Source organism: Tachypleus tridentatus, chromosome 13, assembly GCF_004210375.1.
Source record: "Tachypleus tridentatus isolate NWPU-2018 chromosome 13, ASM421037v1, whole genome shotgun sequence".
NCBI lineage: Eukaryota > Metazoa > Arthropoda > Merostomata > Xiphosura > Limulidae > Tachypleus > Tachypleus tridentatus.
Window position 1 is genome coordinate 209,240,201 of NC_134837.1, and position 17,369 is coordinate 209,257,569.

Here is a 17,369-nt window from a genome sequence, read left to right on the forward strand (position 1 = left end):
AGGTTTTCCTTGGAGACATTCTCCATACACCTATGGGAGTTGGCTGGATAGGCTCTTATATCAGCAATATTCCTTTTTGATCTGAATTTTTCCACTCCCTTTATATCTATTCTCATCTTTCTCTAACACCATCTCTATTTCATTTTCACTGTCATGATACCTTGAACATTTCTATATGCAGTCAAGGAGTTGTATTGTAAATCAATAAATTCTGTAAGAAAGGCATGAATAATTAATCCTGATAACATTTTTAGTTCTTGGTTCAGTTTGTGATTAACTTGAATTTGATAGCTCACACTGTGAGAGTTGGAGATAATCTGTTCAAAAGATATGAAACAATGTATATATGTCAATATGCATGTTTGAAAGTGTTACACAAAGTTACTGTGACTACTGATAACAAATTTTGTATTTATACAAGAATTCTTCAAACATAAAGCCAGGGTCAAAGCAAGGCATACAAACCATGCTGAAATGAGGTGAGTGGTGGTACGGACAAGGGGTACAAAGCCTTGAAGCTTGCAGTTCAGCCGACTCCTCTTAAAACAAACTGGTAAATACACTGTTTTATTTAATAAAACTGTTCATTTTATTAGCACTTTTTTCCCTCCCAGTCTCTCTACTTCATGTAGTTTTAGTTAAGTATCATTCAGTGATTCCGGTCGCGAACAAATCTCCGGTTTAGCGAACTTATCGAGTAAAGCTTTAAACTTCATTCATTACATCTGAATATAACCACATTACTGTTTACAATAATTAAAGGAAATGGAAAGTTTAACATGTACATCTGTTTTCAAGCCTTGTGCTGCTAATTATTTGAGAAAAAAGTGGTGATGTGATGGTGTTTGTAATGTTCATTTGAAATGTGTAAAAATGAAACTTGACAATTTTTTTTAGTACACACGTAAATAAATGTTATTACAAAAATGTATAATCTAAAAATGTCTCAATTTTGTTTTGTAACATCTTCCCTTACCTACGAGATAAGCACACTAAGCTTTGACGATGACGAGAATGGCGACGGATGGCACCAGTGAGAACTTTGATGGACTCAAAATGATTTTGAATAGCTGTACAAAGCTCTGGACTCTCCTCATCTGTCAACTGCACAACAAAAAAGAATTTGTTTACAATAAATATTTTCCTGTAATTTTACATTTTCTCAATTTCCTGTCAATTTATAACTTAAAAAATAATAACAAAATATGCAATTTCTTTTTAGGAATTGTTACAAACTGTAAATTTCATCAGTAAACATAAACACTGATGCAACTACCATAGCTCCATGAGGAAAGAATCTAGAAACATGAAATTTTGCACACACATCAAGTAGATCCTGAGGGTATGCATGTGGCATCATTATTTATCCATTTACTTGTACATGTATATTTATGTGAGGCAAGCTAGCAAAAAACACATATAGAAAAGAATGTGAACATGACAGCTCCAAGAATAAAGCACTTAGAAATCAGAAATTTTGCACCCACACTAAATGGATCCTGAGGGTGTGCACCTGGCTATTATTACTTATCTACATACATGCAGACCTTTTTCTAAAGGAAGCTAGCAAAAAACCACATGGAAAAGTGGTCCTATATATTACAAATAGAATTTGGATAGACAGACATGCATGTGCATATTTTTGTGTGGGTGTATATAATCCCATAGATCCAAGAGGAAAGAATGTAGAAACCTGAAATTTTGCACTCATATTAAGTATTACTTATCAACATGCATGCAAGCATGAATACGTTTTTAATAAGGCAAGCAAGAAAAGAAAATCACATAGAAAATAAGTGGTTCCTTATCTAACAACAACTCGTATATCAAAAACCCGTTATGTTTTGGTTAGAATGCATTGAAACAGTGGCTTTTATGTCATATTGCTTAGCAACAAAAATATATAGGTCATAATTATATGCTAATGTGGGTTCAGAATACACACACTATCAACCTAATAACACAAGAGAAGACAGGTCTTTCATTGATAAATACATAAAAACTATTAAAAACCTGGAAACACTATCTAAAATTTAATTGATATACAACAAATATGAAGATATCTTACAGTTAAATTGTTAATAAAATGTTTGGTGTTTTAATGATTTATAAAATAGTTATCCAGTGACATCACACACTCCTCAACAGTTTTTTTATGATAGAATGTAGACTGAGTTTTATTCTTTAATGATTGTTCTTCTTGGTGTCCATTTATCAACATATTTTCTTTCATTTTGTGTGCATGACTGAGTCCTGTTCTGGTTGGTTGGGTGTTTTATGGCACAAAGCAGCTTGACTATCTGCACCAAACACCCAGTAAAAAATTGAAGTTTAGTAAAATTCATAAAAGGATATTAAGGTAAAAGAACATAAATAGCATTAAAACCAATGTTTACATCCAGTCTACAGTGGTAAGAGAAAAACTACAGTAATACAAGTTGTACAGGACTTTCTGTAGCATAATTGTAATTATAACTCACCAGGAAGACTAAAAGGTAAGTTCAAAAACCACTGTCAGTCACCTGAAGTTGGCCTTTCCAGTCTTGGTTCCGAGTTATTTGATGTTATGGCCATTATCAGAAAGTAGAGTAATAAAAGTTTAAAAAGACTTGCAGGAAAACTTTAATTATAACTTGCCAGGATGACTTATGGGTAATTCAAACAGCAGCATTAGTCACCTGAAGTTGGCCTTTCCAGTACTGATTTCAACATTATTTGACATTATGGCCATTTCCTTATTTCAAATCGAACTAGATGTACTTTGATTGTTAAAAGGGAATCACATTAAAAAAGTTCTAATGTATAAATTAAAAAGACTAATGGTCTTCCAAAAACGAACAACATTTCCAAGGTGGACAAGTGTCACCATCACCAATAACACTGTCTAACATTATGGATAAATTATGGAACAGAACATGTTTAAAATGGTGTTGTTGTTGAGAGTCATAACAATGGCAAGACAGTAAAATGTGGCTTATAGTGACCCAAGTGTTACACAAACAACACATTGGTGCATCAGTCCCAGATAAAAAACATCAATGAGTTAAACAACTGTGACCAATGCATAGTCTAGTTAGAACCATTTCCTCCTTCTGATCCTTATGGAAGAAAGATGGTCAAAGTCTAATATAGGGTTTTATTTGAAAAAGCTTGTTTTTACCTTGCTCACTCCAGGTCAACTGCCAACTGGCAAAGAGCCGAGCCTTGAATACAGTACCATAGTCCATGTATGGAACAGGCACAGCAGTGATAGTGCCAGAACAGAGAGATTTACCTGTGGTGTGGGCAAGCTAGTTCCCACAAATACCAACATGGCCCGGTATCCAGAACGACTGGATAGAAGTAGATGTTAAAGAGAAATAGGCCAATCAGTTTTGAACATCAGTGAGGACAGGGTGTGAACTAATGTGAAGAGATTCAAGGGCCAGTATAGAACTAAATGAGTCAGTATAAATAGTGCAATTTGAGTACTGCTTAACTTCTATGTGATCGAGGGCAAGAGAAATGGCATATAGTTCAACAGTGAAAACAGAAGCTGTAGAGGGGATTCTGCGCACAACCACTGAACCACAACAAACCATGGCAGAGCCCACGCAATCACCTGATTTTTAACCATCTGTATAAATAGGAATAGAGGGATGGTTCTAGAGATGTTCAGCAAATAAATGTTATCCGAGGACAGACTCAATTCATCCAACGGTACCTGGATACAAAGGCCAAAAGAAGCAAAGGCAGATTGTCTGTTCTGAAAAAGCATGGGCCACTGAGGAAGGAAAACACAACCTCAGGTGGGATGCTTTGGTAAGTAATGAAGTTTCAAAGCACATTGGAAAGACAGTTGCAAACAGCAGAGGTGCAAAGAAGGTTCATGAGATTCTGTGTATAAGCTTTAAACTGGGAAAGTGGGGGAAGCCCCAGTGCAGAACCAAAGTCCTTAATGGTGAATGGGGTTCAGCATCTGTGAGGCCGAGATCCTGGTAGAGCCATAGATCAGTGACCCATAGTCAAGTGTTGATCGAATAAGAGCACAATATATCTTAATCACAGAGCATCAATCTGTTCCCCAAATGGTGGAAGAGAGGACACGGATGATTTCAGTGCTCTTGTACATTTGTCTCATAGCTGCTTGATGTGTGGTATAAAGGTCAGCTTAGAGTCAAAGATAAGCCCCAAGAACTTTGTTTCAGGTACCACAGGCAGCACAACTTCGCCAATACAAAGTTCAGTATCAGGGTGAATACTCTGTTGGCAGCAAAAGCACATGCAAACGGTTTTAGAGAGAGAGAAGTTAATGCCATTTGCTGTGGTCCACTTCAGTAAACAATTGAGGGCAGTCTGTAGCTGCTGCTCAATATACCTCATGTTTGATGACTGACATGAGATGTGAAAGTCATCAACACAGAGCCTGTTTGCAACAGTAAGAGGGAGTTGTTCAGTGATGGCTTTAATCTTTATACTGAAAACTATGACACTCAAAACCAGCCCTGAGGGACTCTAAGTTCCTGAAGAAAAGAATGGGAAAGTGTCAAACCCACACAAACTTGAACTCTCCTGTACATTACAAAATTTTTAATAAAAATGGGCAAATGGCCATGTAACTCATATATGTGTACCATAAGCCTTCTCAACATCAAAAAATATTGGTACAAGATATTGACGTTTCAAGTTGAATCATGTGGTCCATGGTGGAGCACTGTTGTCAGAACCCACACCTTGCGAGCATTAACCATTCTCTCTCAGGTCTTGCATAGACAGCTTGTCAAAGCAATTGGATGATACTTTGAAGGAATCTTGGAATCATTCACAGGTTTAGAGAAAGGTAGGACAATAGCCTGGCATCAGGAAAAACATTCTCCTGCCAGATCCAGTTAAAAACAATCAGAAGAACAGCAAGAGAAGCAGGAGGTAGATGGCACAGCATTTCATATTGTACACCATCAGGTCCAACCGATGTACTGCCAGACCAATGAAGGGCCAATTATAGCCATAGAAACAATCAGTTCAAAAGGAGAGAGGTGATTGCTCTGTCCAGGTCTTGATGGCTAAGAAGGTGAAGGAAAAAGCAGAAATTCTAGATACCTGGCAAAAGCTTTCACCTAGAGAATCTGCGATGCTCCAAGTATCCAGCTACTTCCTGGCCATCAGAGAGTAATATCGAGAGGGGGACAGAGTTATATTGCCCACTGATCTTTCAAATCTTGTCCCATATGATTTTGGAACTGGTGGTAGAAGATATGCTGATTGTGAACTTAATCCAAGTTTACTTCTGGCTTTGATGTCTTACCCACCGAGCATGGGCCTGCTGGAAAGTGATGCGATGCGAGTGTGTGGGACACCTACGAAAAGTATCTCAGGCCCATTTTTGAGCCTTCCTTGCCATGTGGCAGGCAAAATTCCACCACAGACGAGGATATCGTGGAAAACATGTTGAAGATTCAGGAATACACTGACCACCTGCTTGTATAATACAGTCAGTTACTGCTGCCACACAGTCGTCTACTGCAGGCTTACAGACGATGACAGGATACAGTTCAGTGAGAGCAGTGAAACAGGGCCAGTTTGCTTGATCCAGCTTCCACCAAGGTACGCACGCTGGGTGCATCAACCACTGCCACTCTTTCTCTAAATTATAGGAACACGATCACTGCCTTGTGGATTATTGTCAACCCTCCTTGAAAAATGGGAAAATAGTGAAGGGGAGCAAATTGAGAGATCAATAGGAGTAAAGGACTGACTAGGTGCAAGAAAATAAGAACTAGTATTGAAAAGAGAAATGTTGTGATCAGAGAGCATATGCTCTATGGAGTGACCCCTCCTATCAATATCAGCATTTCCCCAGAGGGGATGATGTCCATTGAAGTCCCCCAGGATTAAAAAGAGAGACAGCAACTGTTCAATAAGAGCATCAAGTTCTGATTGATCATAAATCTATCCAGATGACAGGTAGAGAGAACAAACAGTGATGGTATGACCCAAGGAAACACGAATGGCTGCAGTCTCAAAGGGTGTGTTGAGAGACAAAGACAAAGTGGGCACATGCTGATCAACCAACAGTGCCACTCCTCCATGCACTCGGCCATCACACAGCCTTTCATTTCTGTACAAAGAAAACCAGCAAAAGGTGACTGTATCGGCAGGTTTCAGAAATGTTTCCTGTGAGGAAAGACATATGGGATGGTAGGAAGCAATCAGAGTTGCGATGTCATCCAGATTAGAATGTAAACCTCGACAGTTCCATTGTATCAAGGAGGCCATTTTTATTTATGGGTAGGCAACTTGGGTGGAGAACCCTTCTGTTTACGACCATGTCTTTTTTTATTTACTGTCTTTGTTCAAGGGAGGTCTATCAACCTCCATGGATCCTGCCCTGGGTTGATTGGATAAGTCTTTGCTGTTGGAAGAGGGTTCCAGCAACTGAGGATGTAAATGAATGATAATTTTGCATCTTGGGGTGGGAGAAGATGATGTATTCAAGGAAATGCCTGAACTCAGAACCAAAAGAAGTAGATCTTGGGATTTGCTGGAATGTATGTTAGGGACAGAGATGAGTGTTGAAGTTGACATTAACTTTTTTAACCATGGAGGTCAAAAGACTTTTCATTTGGTTTGAGAACAATTCTTTTGGAGGCACAGAGGAATCCGTCTGCATTCCCACTGTAGTAGTGAAATGAAATGCAGCAGCATACATCCGAGATGAAGTGGTGGATAGCAACTTTCGAGCCTCAAAGTAATGTTATGAATTGTTTTCAAACACTGCACCTCTTTTTCTTCCAACCATTTAGGGCAAGAACGAAAGTAAGACAGGTGAGAGCCATTACAGTTGATGCCAGGAACCATGACATGACTTCTTTGAATGACCAAACCACTAACACTGGAAACATCTGAGAGGGTTTGGAATTTATGGCTGTGCCCTGCAATTAAAATACCCTGCCTTGATGGTGGCAGGTGGACGTGGTGATGTAAATGTCAGAAATTAGGACATTAGGTGGCATCATCATTCCAGCTTTGCGAGTGGAGATACACCTCACTGCAGAAACTCCTTGGGTGAAAAAACCAGTGAGAATCTCCAACTCGGGGATGTTCTTCAAATCCCTCTCAACAATAACTCCTCATGATGAATTCAAAGTAGCATGAAGTGTAACCTCAATAGTAATATCCCTAATCGCCTTTGAATGCAAGAGGAGTTCATGGTGTTGAGATGTGGATGTTTCCACCAATATGTCACCAGATCGAAGATCCAGCAAGTCCCTTCTGAATGAAAAAGGGAGACATTTGTTCTAAAAGCTTGTCTGAAAGAGAATGTAGTATAAGAAGATGAGGTACAACAGCTGTTACAAATGTTGAAGGTTGCTGCTCAGAATCATTTATCTATGGATTGTTTTTTCACTATTTTATTAAAGTTTTTATTTCTTTTTTTTTATTATGGATCCTCCAAATATATCAGTGCCCACTGACCTCACCCACCATTGCTGGGCACTGGAGCCCTACAAGGGAATACACTACAATGCCAGAATTTCGTGAGCACTATACCCAAACATCAGTATCAGACACAATGTCCAAAACACCTGTTGAGAACATCCAACACTGGTGCATAGTGGACCAGCCAAATGACCCAAAGACGGACACCCCAAGGCTGCCCGTCTACAGGAATTCAAGGCCAAAGTGGTGTGTTAGGGTTGGACCCTTCACCCACCAGGATCCTCTCCTCCCTTTCATGGGTCACCACACATGGTAAACGGGTGAGTGGATGTATAGATCTCAAAGTAGGTAAACTGAACGAACAGAACCTTCCCTGGGAGGATCCCTCACCACGTACAGGAATCCACACCTAGGGTAGAGAGTCCTGTTCTGAAAATTTATTGGGTGCATTCTGAGGATGTGGCCAAGTTCTTTCTCAAACTTCTTTTGAAGGTGTTTTGAGATGAAGCCATTTAGACCATTCATTTAAATACTTCATTACCTGCAATGATCTGACTACGCAAGTTTTCCAATTCTTGTTGAAATTCATCTGGTATAAGAAAATATGCTAATTCTTTGATCTCTGGCAAATAACTAATCTCATAATTAAAAAGAACCACATTTTTGGAGTAAACTGAATAAGTATAGTTTGCATTTCTTATGAAAATATCTTAAGCCACACTTAAATTCATGACAATATCTTATTTCTCAGTGTATGTTAGAGGTGTGTTTTCAAAGCTGCCACAAATGCATAATGACTGGTTCACTGCCTGTAGACTATCAGGTTATCTTTGTGACCTAGTTCTGAAATTACCCGAGTAGTACCAATGCATTTTATCTTATGACACCTCTAATCACTAATATTTTGGCTTTAATAAAATTCAGAAACACTGTTTTGAAATAACGTTAAAAATTCTGCTTTTATTTTATTCTTCTTGATCAAATAGTTTCATCATTTTACATACCTGGTCAATAATAACTGATATTTCTTTTAAAACTAGTTTAACAATTGCAGTAGTCATCACTTCTGATAATAAATCACAAATAAAAGTTTAAAAAACTAGCAAAGATTTATAGTGACTTAAAAATATTCAATAACAATTTGAGGCAGCAGGGTACTAACAAAATGTACCTGATATGCCATAGAAGAAAACTGCTCTCACTTTGAAACAAATATAATTTACATAAACTTGAATTTTCTCCTGCATTCTTAAGTCTTTGAAACCTTTTCTTAAATTCCATTCTTTACAGAAACATATCCTCAGTATAACTATTTTATAATCTGCTCTGTTCAAACATTGTTATTATTTTTAAACACATTATTTGTCAGTTGTAGTTCCTACCCTTTCAAGACATAGAAATGTGCAACATGAACAAAACATTTAATGATAAAAAGTAACCAAATCTTGTTTCACTTATGTCACCAAGGGATGGGAGGTTCTTAGTAAATTAACAAAACAAACCTACATTTTGGGAAGAGCAGAAAAATTATCAGATTAATAACTATCCTGCTTACAGACGACTTCTTTCTTCTTCTTCACTTTTGAATTTTGATATGCAGGGGTACATTTGGCACCTGAAAATTGCCTACTGGTTTAGGTTTAATGAACGATCTTACAACTGTTATCAAAGTTTAAGATGGGCACACATACATACTTACCAGAACCTCACACTCTTTGAGTACATCATATCCATCCCGTCCTTGAGCCAAGTAGCTCTTTGTCACTAGCTTGTACATCTAGAAGAAATATTGAAGAAATTACGGAGTATTTCATTAAAGCTAAAACCAGACTTGTAGTACTCAATCATGCATCACACAGACATGCAAGCATTTTCACTTGGAAATAATTGCAAGCAATTCTATATTCTTTTACAGAATAAATTATACATTTGGAAGCTACCCAAAATACCCTTCATTCTGATGTTAACTGGTTACCTCTTGGCAACCAAAGTCTTGAAACTACTTTTGACATCCAGTTTGGGCTGCTGCTATACCTAAAATTATGGTGTATGATTTTAAAAATTGCACAAGAAGAATGAACAGAAAGTGAGAATGTCTCACTTTCAAAAGGTATTTTCACATGTGTGTCAAGAGAAATAAGTCGGCCTAAAGCTATATATATATATATATATCTGTTCTTAATTGCTTTGACTTGACTCTTGTAAGAAGGCAAATGCATTTATTATTATTAAAAAGCTTTCATAATGAGTAGAGAAACCAACAACTGAAGATTCATTTGGTAACCCTACACACCTCTTGCATTATCTGGATAGAACTTTTAATTTATTCATTCTCCAAATATAGTAAAAAAAGAAAGTGTAATATTAATTTAAATTTTTTAGCCCTCTGCTGTCTAGATTTTATTAATACTTAAACAACCCCTAAAACAATTAAATTCAAACAGCCTTCAGGATCACCTGGTAAGTGCAAATCTTAAGACTTGTGACTCATTGCAGTTACAGTTTTTTGAGTCTGAGTTGTGGCTTGTTGCCTAAGTCCGTCTAAGAGAGGTAAATTAGCATTAATAAATTGAGGTCTTGTATAGACAATGAAGGGCTATAAAACTGTAAATAACTCTGGAAGTTAAAGTTTGCTTGATTTTGGTGTATCACCTTGTTATATTATGGCCATATGTATGTATCTGATATTTCTCTTATTTATCAACTATCCTGGAGAAATTGTTAAATGTATTTCTGTTACTAAACAATTATTTCTTTCAGCATGATTTGTTACACAGTTGATCTTGCTTAGCTGACTGCATCTTATCTAGGTAAAGCCCTTACCTGGTCGTATTCCATGAACTCGTCTCCAATTTTGATATATTTTGGATCAATCCTACTTCCAGGTGGCTTTGATGGATCAAAGGCAAAACTGACTCCAGCAACTTGAGGAAATCTTCCTTCTAGTTTAGGGTATTGAGACACTGAATTCTCTAATGCTTTCCATATTTGTTCCCCTGGTGGTAGAGAATCAATTGTTTTAAAAGGAAAAAATTTAAACCATTTGAATGCAGTAAAGATAGAATAAATAGTCATTATTCAATAAATTATTGCTTCCTATATAAGCAAACATCAAGTACTGGGGAATGGAAGGTGTTGATGAATCATTGCAATAATGATATTGCAGGGCTTAATAGTTCTAGACACATGTAATAAATTAATATTGTACTTTTATACTTTTGATGTCCTAACTTTAGTTTTACTAAAATAAGCATTTTACCATGATTAAACTTTGTAGAATGGACAGCAACTGCCTGTTGTGGAGACAAGTGTAGAGGACAATGTTTCAAAAGTCTTCTGCCTTTTGTCTTCAGATCAGCGTGTGTGTAAAGTGTTATCCATCTTACACACACACACACACTGACCTGAAGACAAAAGGCAGAACACTTTCGAAACGTCATCCTCTACACTTGTGTCTCCACAACAGGCAGTTGCTGTCCATTCTACAGAGTTTCATCATGAATACTCTGGCTAAACAATCTATCAAAGAAGGATTTCACCAAAATTGAGACACCTATGTATATCAAAACTACATACGTATACAAAATAATCATGTAATTCTATTACTTAAAACAATTAGAACACATTGTTCTAATATAGTATACAAAATAATCATGTAATTCAATATAATCTTATTACTTAAAACAATTAGAACACATTGTTTCATTAGCTGGACACACCATCACTGTTAAATATATTTTCAGCTATAATCCCAATAATATCTCAAGGTTTGGTCAGCTCAGTAGGTTTAGGTTATTCTAAATCCATATACTGAGCTAAAACTACAGAATAATCATTATAATAAAACATTACATATAAAAATAAATTAGGTAAAATAAAATATAGATATGAATAACTGTAATTCTAACCAACACTGTGTTTCTGTACTTTATTAAAAATTTCATTTGTTGAGGACAATGTTCATATGCAGTTTTTGTTGCAGGCCTAGTTGTGTCTCTGTGTACTTACACTTACCCAGTCAGTTTTACCCTTATTTACATCAATCTGAAAATTTTTGTCTTGTACTACTGATTAAACTTAACATAAAAACATCATATTATAGCTTATAGATAGTTACCTGTAGCATTGAGGACCACAAGAGGATCCAACATGGGCAAGATTGTCACCAAATCCCTCATTAAAAAATCACCTGCAGGATGAATCCGATCAGACCTCAAAGTTCCAGAATTTAGAATGGCCAGGTCAGAGTGTGTAGAAGATAGCATTATGTCACAAATAAAGTTCCCTGCAAAGTAAAACACATAATTACTCTTTCAAAGGGTGCAGATTATACTGAAGCAACCAACACATTTGACAGTGTTGCTTAAATTTTATATATCAAATCAAGACTTTTGTTTACATTAGCTAACTTGAAGAAACATTAAATAATAAATGTGATAACTTATGTACTTTGAAATGTTTATATATTTGTTAGGATTGACTATAATGGAATTTCTAGTGCAGTTACACATTTAATGGTTTCACTGTAGAATGCACAGGTTTAACTCTTATCAATAATCTGGTGAGGTAGACAAAATACCTGAAGTAATTAAAAACTTACAACATTATTAGAAAGAATATTATATATTTGGTAATAATGAATACTGCTAATAAGCACTTCATATAGTTCCCTTTGATTTTATTTCTTTGGGTACAGGAGTCATAAAATAGAGAGGCATGTACAAACACTTTATGAATACTAACTGGAGATGAGGAAACCTGATAAAGAAGATCCCATAAAATCACTGTGGCAAGCAACCACCAGGGACTGGGGAACACCTCAAGATGGATTTAAAGTAGGAAATAACTATATAAATTTTGTAAACCCACATTTAAATTTTGGGTAGAATCTGTAAGTGGAAGAAATTCTTTTATCGGTTTATGAATGAAAGGGACAGAATCAGTTTGCTGAGTTTGTTTTGTTTTGAATTTTGAGCACAGCTACATGAGGGCTATCTGTGTTAGTTGTCCCTTATTTAACAGTGTAAGACTAGGGGAAGGCAGCTAGTCATGATCACCCATCATGAACTCTTGGGCTACTCTTTTACCAATGAATAGTGGGATTGACCTTCACTTATAATGCCCCCACAGCTGAAAGGGCAAGCATGTTTGGTGCAACCAGGATTCAAACCTGCAGCCCTCGGATTACAAGTCAAGTGCCTTGACCACCTGGTCATGCTGAGCCAGTTTGCTAGGATTTGTACAAGTTGTTGGGAATATACCAATATAAGTGTTAATCAGAAAATGGTCATTAAAGTTGAATCTGTCTGCTTATAATGGCGAGAAAATAGATGTGGATTTAGGATGTATTAGTCCCGATATAATTTGTTTCGTTTCAAATGTTTTAGAGCATACTGGTTTGTCATTTTACTTTTATTATTTTTTTTATTTCAAGATATTGTAGAAGTGAGAAAATGTTTTAACCTCTTCAACTATAAAAATACTATGTTCTTTTCTTCCACTACCAGTAACATGAACATCAACATATAAGATTTTTGTACAAGCCATAAGTCAGGAATGAAGCTCTTACACCTATATGTATTAGCATAGAATGTGTTGGTTCATGTGCAGTAATCTATCACAGAAGCTAAAGTTTTATGTAATACTATTTTGTTAAACATGATTTTTCTTTGGAATTCCTGGCATTTTTGTTACCATTTGTTGTGTAATCTTCCTTTTGTTTTTAAATTTTCTTGACTAAAAGGAAGAAATACCAAATCTTAAGCATTTTAGTTAGAACTATACGTAATTTGCTTTTTCTTTCAATAAATTTCTAATTTTGGGAGATGTATTTCATTGTCTGTAATAAGATTTCTTTGACCATACTATTTACTGCTATTTAAACCCAGTGTACAGATTGTACTCAGCATACTACAATGTTGTTCATTACACTAATGACCTAAGCCTGTGTGCCATCAACATACAAGTCTAAATTCTAATTCTAAAATAATAAATATTTTTGTGGATCTTCTGGATTATGAATTCATTTCTTCTGACATCTCTCAAAGTTTTGACAATCCTGATGAGAAGTCATCCAACACTGTAATGTACTCTAACATTTGATGATGCCACCAGTGTGTACCAGGTACTTGGATCCACAACACTTGACCTCCTGCTTCTGTTACTTCATTTGTGCTCACCCCATCTTTTGATCATTTTTACCAGTGTTACTTCCATGTCCCCATTTCAGACATGTGAAAAGCCAATCTCATCTCCATCCATTGCTGCTTGGATAACATGGGTGCGTTTTTTTTATTTATGCTGTTGGTGACCAAACCTGGTTTTCTAATTGCAAACACCCATTTTTGACTCAAAGGAACACATCTATTTTAAAATTTTTTCCACATTTGATCAGTAACTTATACAGTTGCCCAATTCACAGCAGATAACACTTGTACTATCTTTTCAAAAGTTTATTATTCCTTATCTCCATACACAAAAAAATAACAAATCTAATTCAGTTTTTACCACATCAAACACTTCTTTATTAGAAGTTAACACTAAGTTTGAAGTAGTGTTATTCCTAGTAGGTTCTCTAAACAACTGCTGGAAAAAACAACAACATCCTGAAGAGTTTTTAAAAACATATCTCACTCATGACTTATCTAACATTTTCCCATCTGTATGCCTAAAATTAGAATATTTTCTAAATATAACCCTATTGATATGAGACAATGACCATCCTACTACACTACAAACCAAACCATTCCTCAATGGATTTAACATTCTTCTCAGGATTAGTCTTGGATTTTTTTCCTTGTTATTCTTGTATGTATTTCTCCAGCATGGTAGAGCCCAACTTACTGCTGTAACAAAACTACACAGTCATAATGAGCTGACTGCTTAAGAGATAATGGCCAACAGAGATATCTTACATAATATCTACCTATATGCCATTTTGACTATACGTTTTTGTTCTTTCACCCTTACTTGGAGATGAGTATGTCTTGTGTGAGAAGACTGACTGATGTCCCATTATCTTTATCTCCACCTTCTTATCAGTGTGGGATTCTAGCTCTATGTTGTACTAAGATAAGTACAAGTTTCTGTAGTTATATTTTCAGGCAAAGAAAATGTTATTTCAGATAGACACACAACCTCCCATCCTAATACATCTCTTGTGCCTCTGAGGATGAACCTTTGTTCTATGCTACTGACCATTGTAATTGCAATGCATGAAGTGTGTGTCACCCCCTAGTGGTGGAAGATTGTAGTCATTACATAACAGACTATTGCAGTAAATATAAATATGTGTGGGGGTGGTAATTTGTTCAAGGCTTGTGACAAGTACAAACATCTTTATGGTAGTGGCACAAAAGTAATGACTCTGTTGTGCAGAAAGATATCTATCTCAAATGTATCTTCAAATAAGAATGATATTAATCATGTTATAAGTATGACAGCTATGTTGCTCTAAATAACAGTGTGAAATAAAGGTATATATATAAGCTTACCAAGGTTTGTTTCTTTTGTTCGAATACTACTAAAGCGGCCATCCAAGTCCACAGAAAAATGACCTAACACAGTGTCCATCTTTCCTTCTACAACGTCTATATAGTGAAAACAAATAAAGGTTAACATATTTAATTTAAATACCCCCCCCAAAAAAAAAAAAGCTTGATAACTTAACTGAAGTTGAATAAGGAAATAACATTCACCTAGAAAAAAATCTCTTATAACTAAGTTTCAGGTGAAACCAAGACACAATACTGGGACTATATTTTAACCCTTAAGTTCATGGCCGAGTTGATTAGATCCATGTTGTTGCAAAGTTCATTGATATTTAGGTTAAGAGCAAATATTTAACAAATTCAATTAGTGCTATCAAACATTTACTGTACACACACAAAAGAACTTAGTGCAGAGTAAAAGGCCTCCTGTGTATATTACTACCATTGAAATATTCATTTCCACTGAGATGTGCTCACCAATATTTATTGCATTATTAATGAGTGCATTACACATCACTGAACTAATAAAAACTAACTCTACATCAAACCAATAACACTATGTAACAAAATATTTACTTTTTCTTGTTCATGGGCAGAAAGTGTTATTTCCCAATTGTGTATGCCTAAAGCAAATGGAAAAGACCTATTTTTCTCTTCAAACTTTGCTTTCATGACCTGGGTAATGAAATTTTCCAATTTACCCATTTTCCAGAACATTCCAGGTAGATTCAGTGCTAAGTAGCTGATACAGAATTTTCAAGAACTTTCTAGAGTGTTGAAGAACTAAAAAGAATTTTCTAGAATGATGTAGAACTTCACTTGTCAAGATGGGCTCTGCTTCTGCCACAATGTATCCGGTCTGTGTGAGGCAACTGGAATTGCCTGTAACCCAAATGAGTGGCACCTCTTCATTGATGGCTCATCCAGAAACCTCAAAGCTGTGCTGCTTCATAATGGGAATAAGTATCCATCTCTTCTCCTGGCTCATTTGATGCACCTCAAAGAGGAATATAACAGCATCAAAACCTTGCTAGAAGCCTTGAAGTATGATGAGTGTAGCTGGGAGGTTATCGGAGACTTCAAATGGTGGCATTCCTGATGGCTCTCCAAGGAGGCTTTACCAAGTTTCCCTGTTATCTTTGCCTTTGCGACAGCAAGGACACTGCAGTACACTACAACAGGAAGCACTGGCCACAACAGACCAACTTCTCTGGGGGAAGGCATAAGGTCAAGTGTGAGCCACTAGTGGATGTCCAGAAGGTATTGTTCCCACCATTGCACATAAAATTGGCTCTGATGAAATAATTTGTCACAGCTCTTGATAAAGAGTCTCCAGCCTTCAGGTACCTTCGAGACTTCTTCCCTAATCTGTCTGAGGCAAAGATCAAAGTTGGTGTCTTCATTGGACCACAAATAAAGAAGATCCTAGAGTGCACAGAATTCCCCAAGAAGCTCAGTAGGAAGGGAAAAAAAGCTTGGGGCAGCTTTGTCGCAGTGGTTTGGGGCTTCTTGGGCAATCATAAGGCTGAAAATTATGTGAAACTGGTTGAGGCTCTGGTGAAGAACTATGGCAAAATGGGCTGCAAGATGTCCCTGAATGTCCATATCTTTGACACTCATCTTGATAAATTCAAAGAAAACACGTGGGCATATTCAGAGGAGCAAGGCAAACGCTGCTTCCACCAAGGAGCATATAACGAAAACATCATGGTAGACTATATCTGGGGGCTGATACGTGATAGTTATTTACATTACACTTGCAAATCTCGAAAAACTATTCACTTATAAACATTTTTGTATAACTTTAGTATAAATACATGTAAATCTTGATTCATATGTTGTTTTATTCAGACCTTATGTAAATGAAAATGTGCCCGTTTTTATATAGAAAATAGGTTAATTTCTAAATTTCATTATCCAGGTCACAAAAGCAAAGTTTGAAGGGAATAATGACCATTTTCTGTACTTTTACAACATAAGCAACTAAGAAATAACACATGCTATCCAGGAACAAAATTTGTGTTACATAGTGTAATATAACTGGCTGCATGTGTCCTCAGTTGTATTTCAAGAAATCATCTTAAATAATAAATTTTCTTACACAGCTTTTGTACATTTATGTACACAGGACAACAAAACTGAATCAATAAATACATAAATAATATTCAATTCAAAATATAAGTTTTTCTGTTTGTTTACAACCAAATGCTATATAGCACACTACCATTATATTTTTCCAGTGCTTTTTTCAAATCCAAATCCTCTCCAAACTTGGACGACACTTCTATCCTCTCGATGCTCAGATCCACAATGGAATGATTAAACATCAGTGTAATCTTGGAAAATTCTCGGAAGTCTGTCCCACTCTTGATTATATATTTCCCGTTGACCTTTGAGTAGAAATACATGTGAAAGTTTTAATTCACAAAGCCATCTAAAGAACATACTATTTTTTGCTAA

At 36.2% G+C, this 17,369-nt stretch overlaps 1 protein-coding gene across 9 annotated transcripts in view; it reads right to left on the reverse strand.

Annotated features, from left to right (window-relative positions):
- The window catches only part of LOC143239564 (trifunctional nucleotide phosphoesterase protein YfkN-like), a 57,976-nt gene that overhangs the window by 19,576 nt on the left and 21,031 nt on the right, over positions 1–17,369 (reverse strand). For all 9 annotated transcript variants that reach the window (XM_076480751.1, XM_076480753.1, XM_076480752.1 and 6 more), the window contains 6 exons: positions 17,134–17,299; positions 14,913–15,008; positions 11,537–11,704; positions 10,243–10,415; positions 9,119–9,196; positions 977–1,104 (listed from right to left, as the gene is read on the reverse strand). In XM_076480751.1, coding sequence (XP_076336866.1) covers positions 977–1,104; positions 9,119–9,196; positions 10,243–10,415; positions 11,537–11,704; positions 14,913–15,008; positions 17,134–17,299 — 809 coding nt within the window. The remainder of the gene's footprint in view (positions 1–976; positions 1,105–9,118; positions 9,197–10,242; positions 10,416–11,536; positions 11,705–14,912; positions 15,009–17,133; positions 17,300–17,369) is intronic.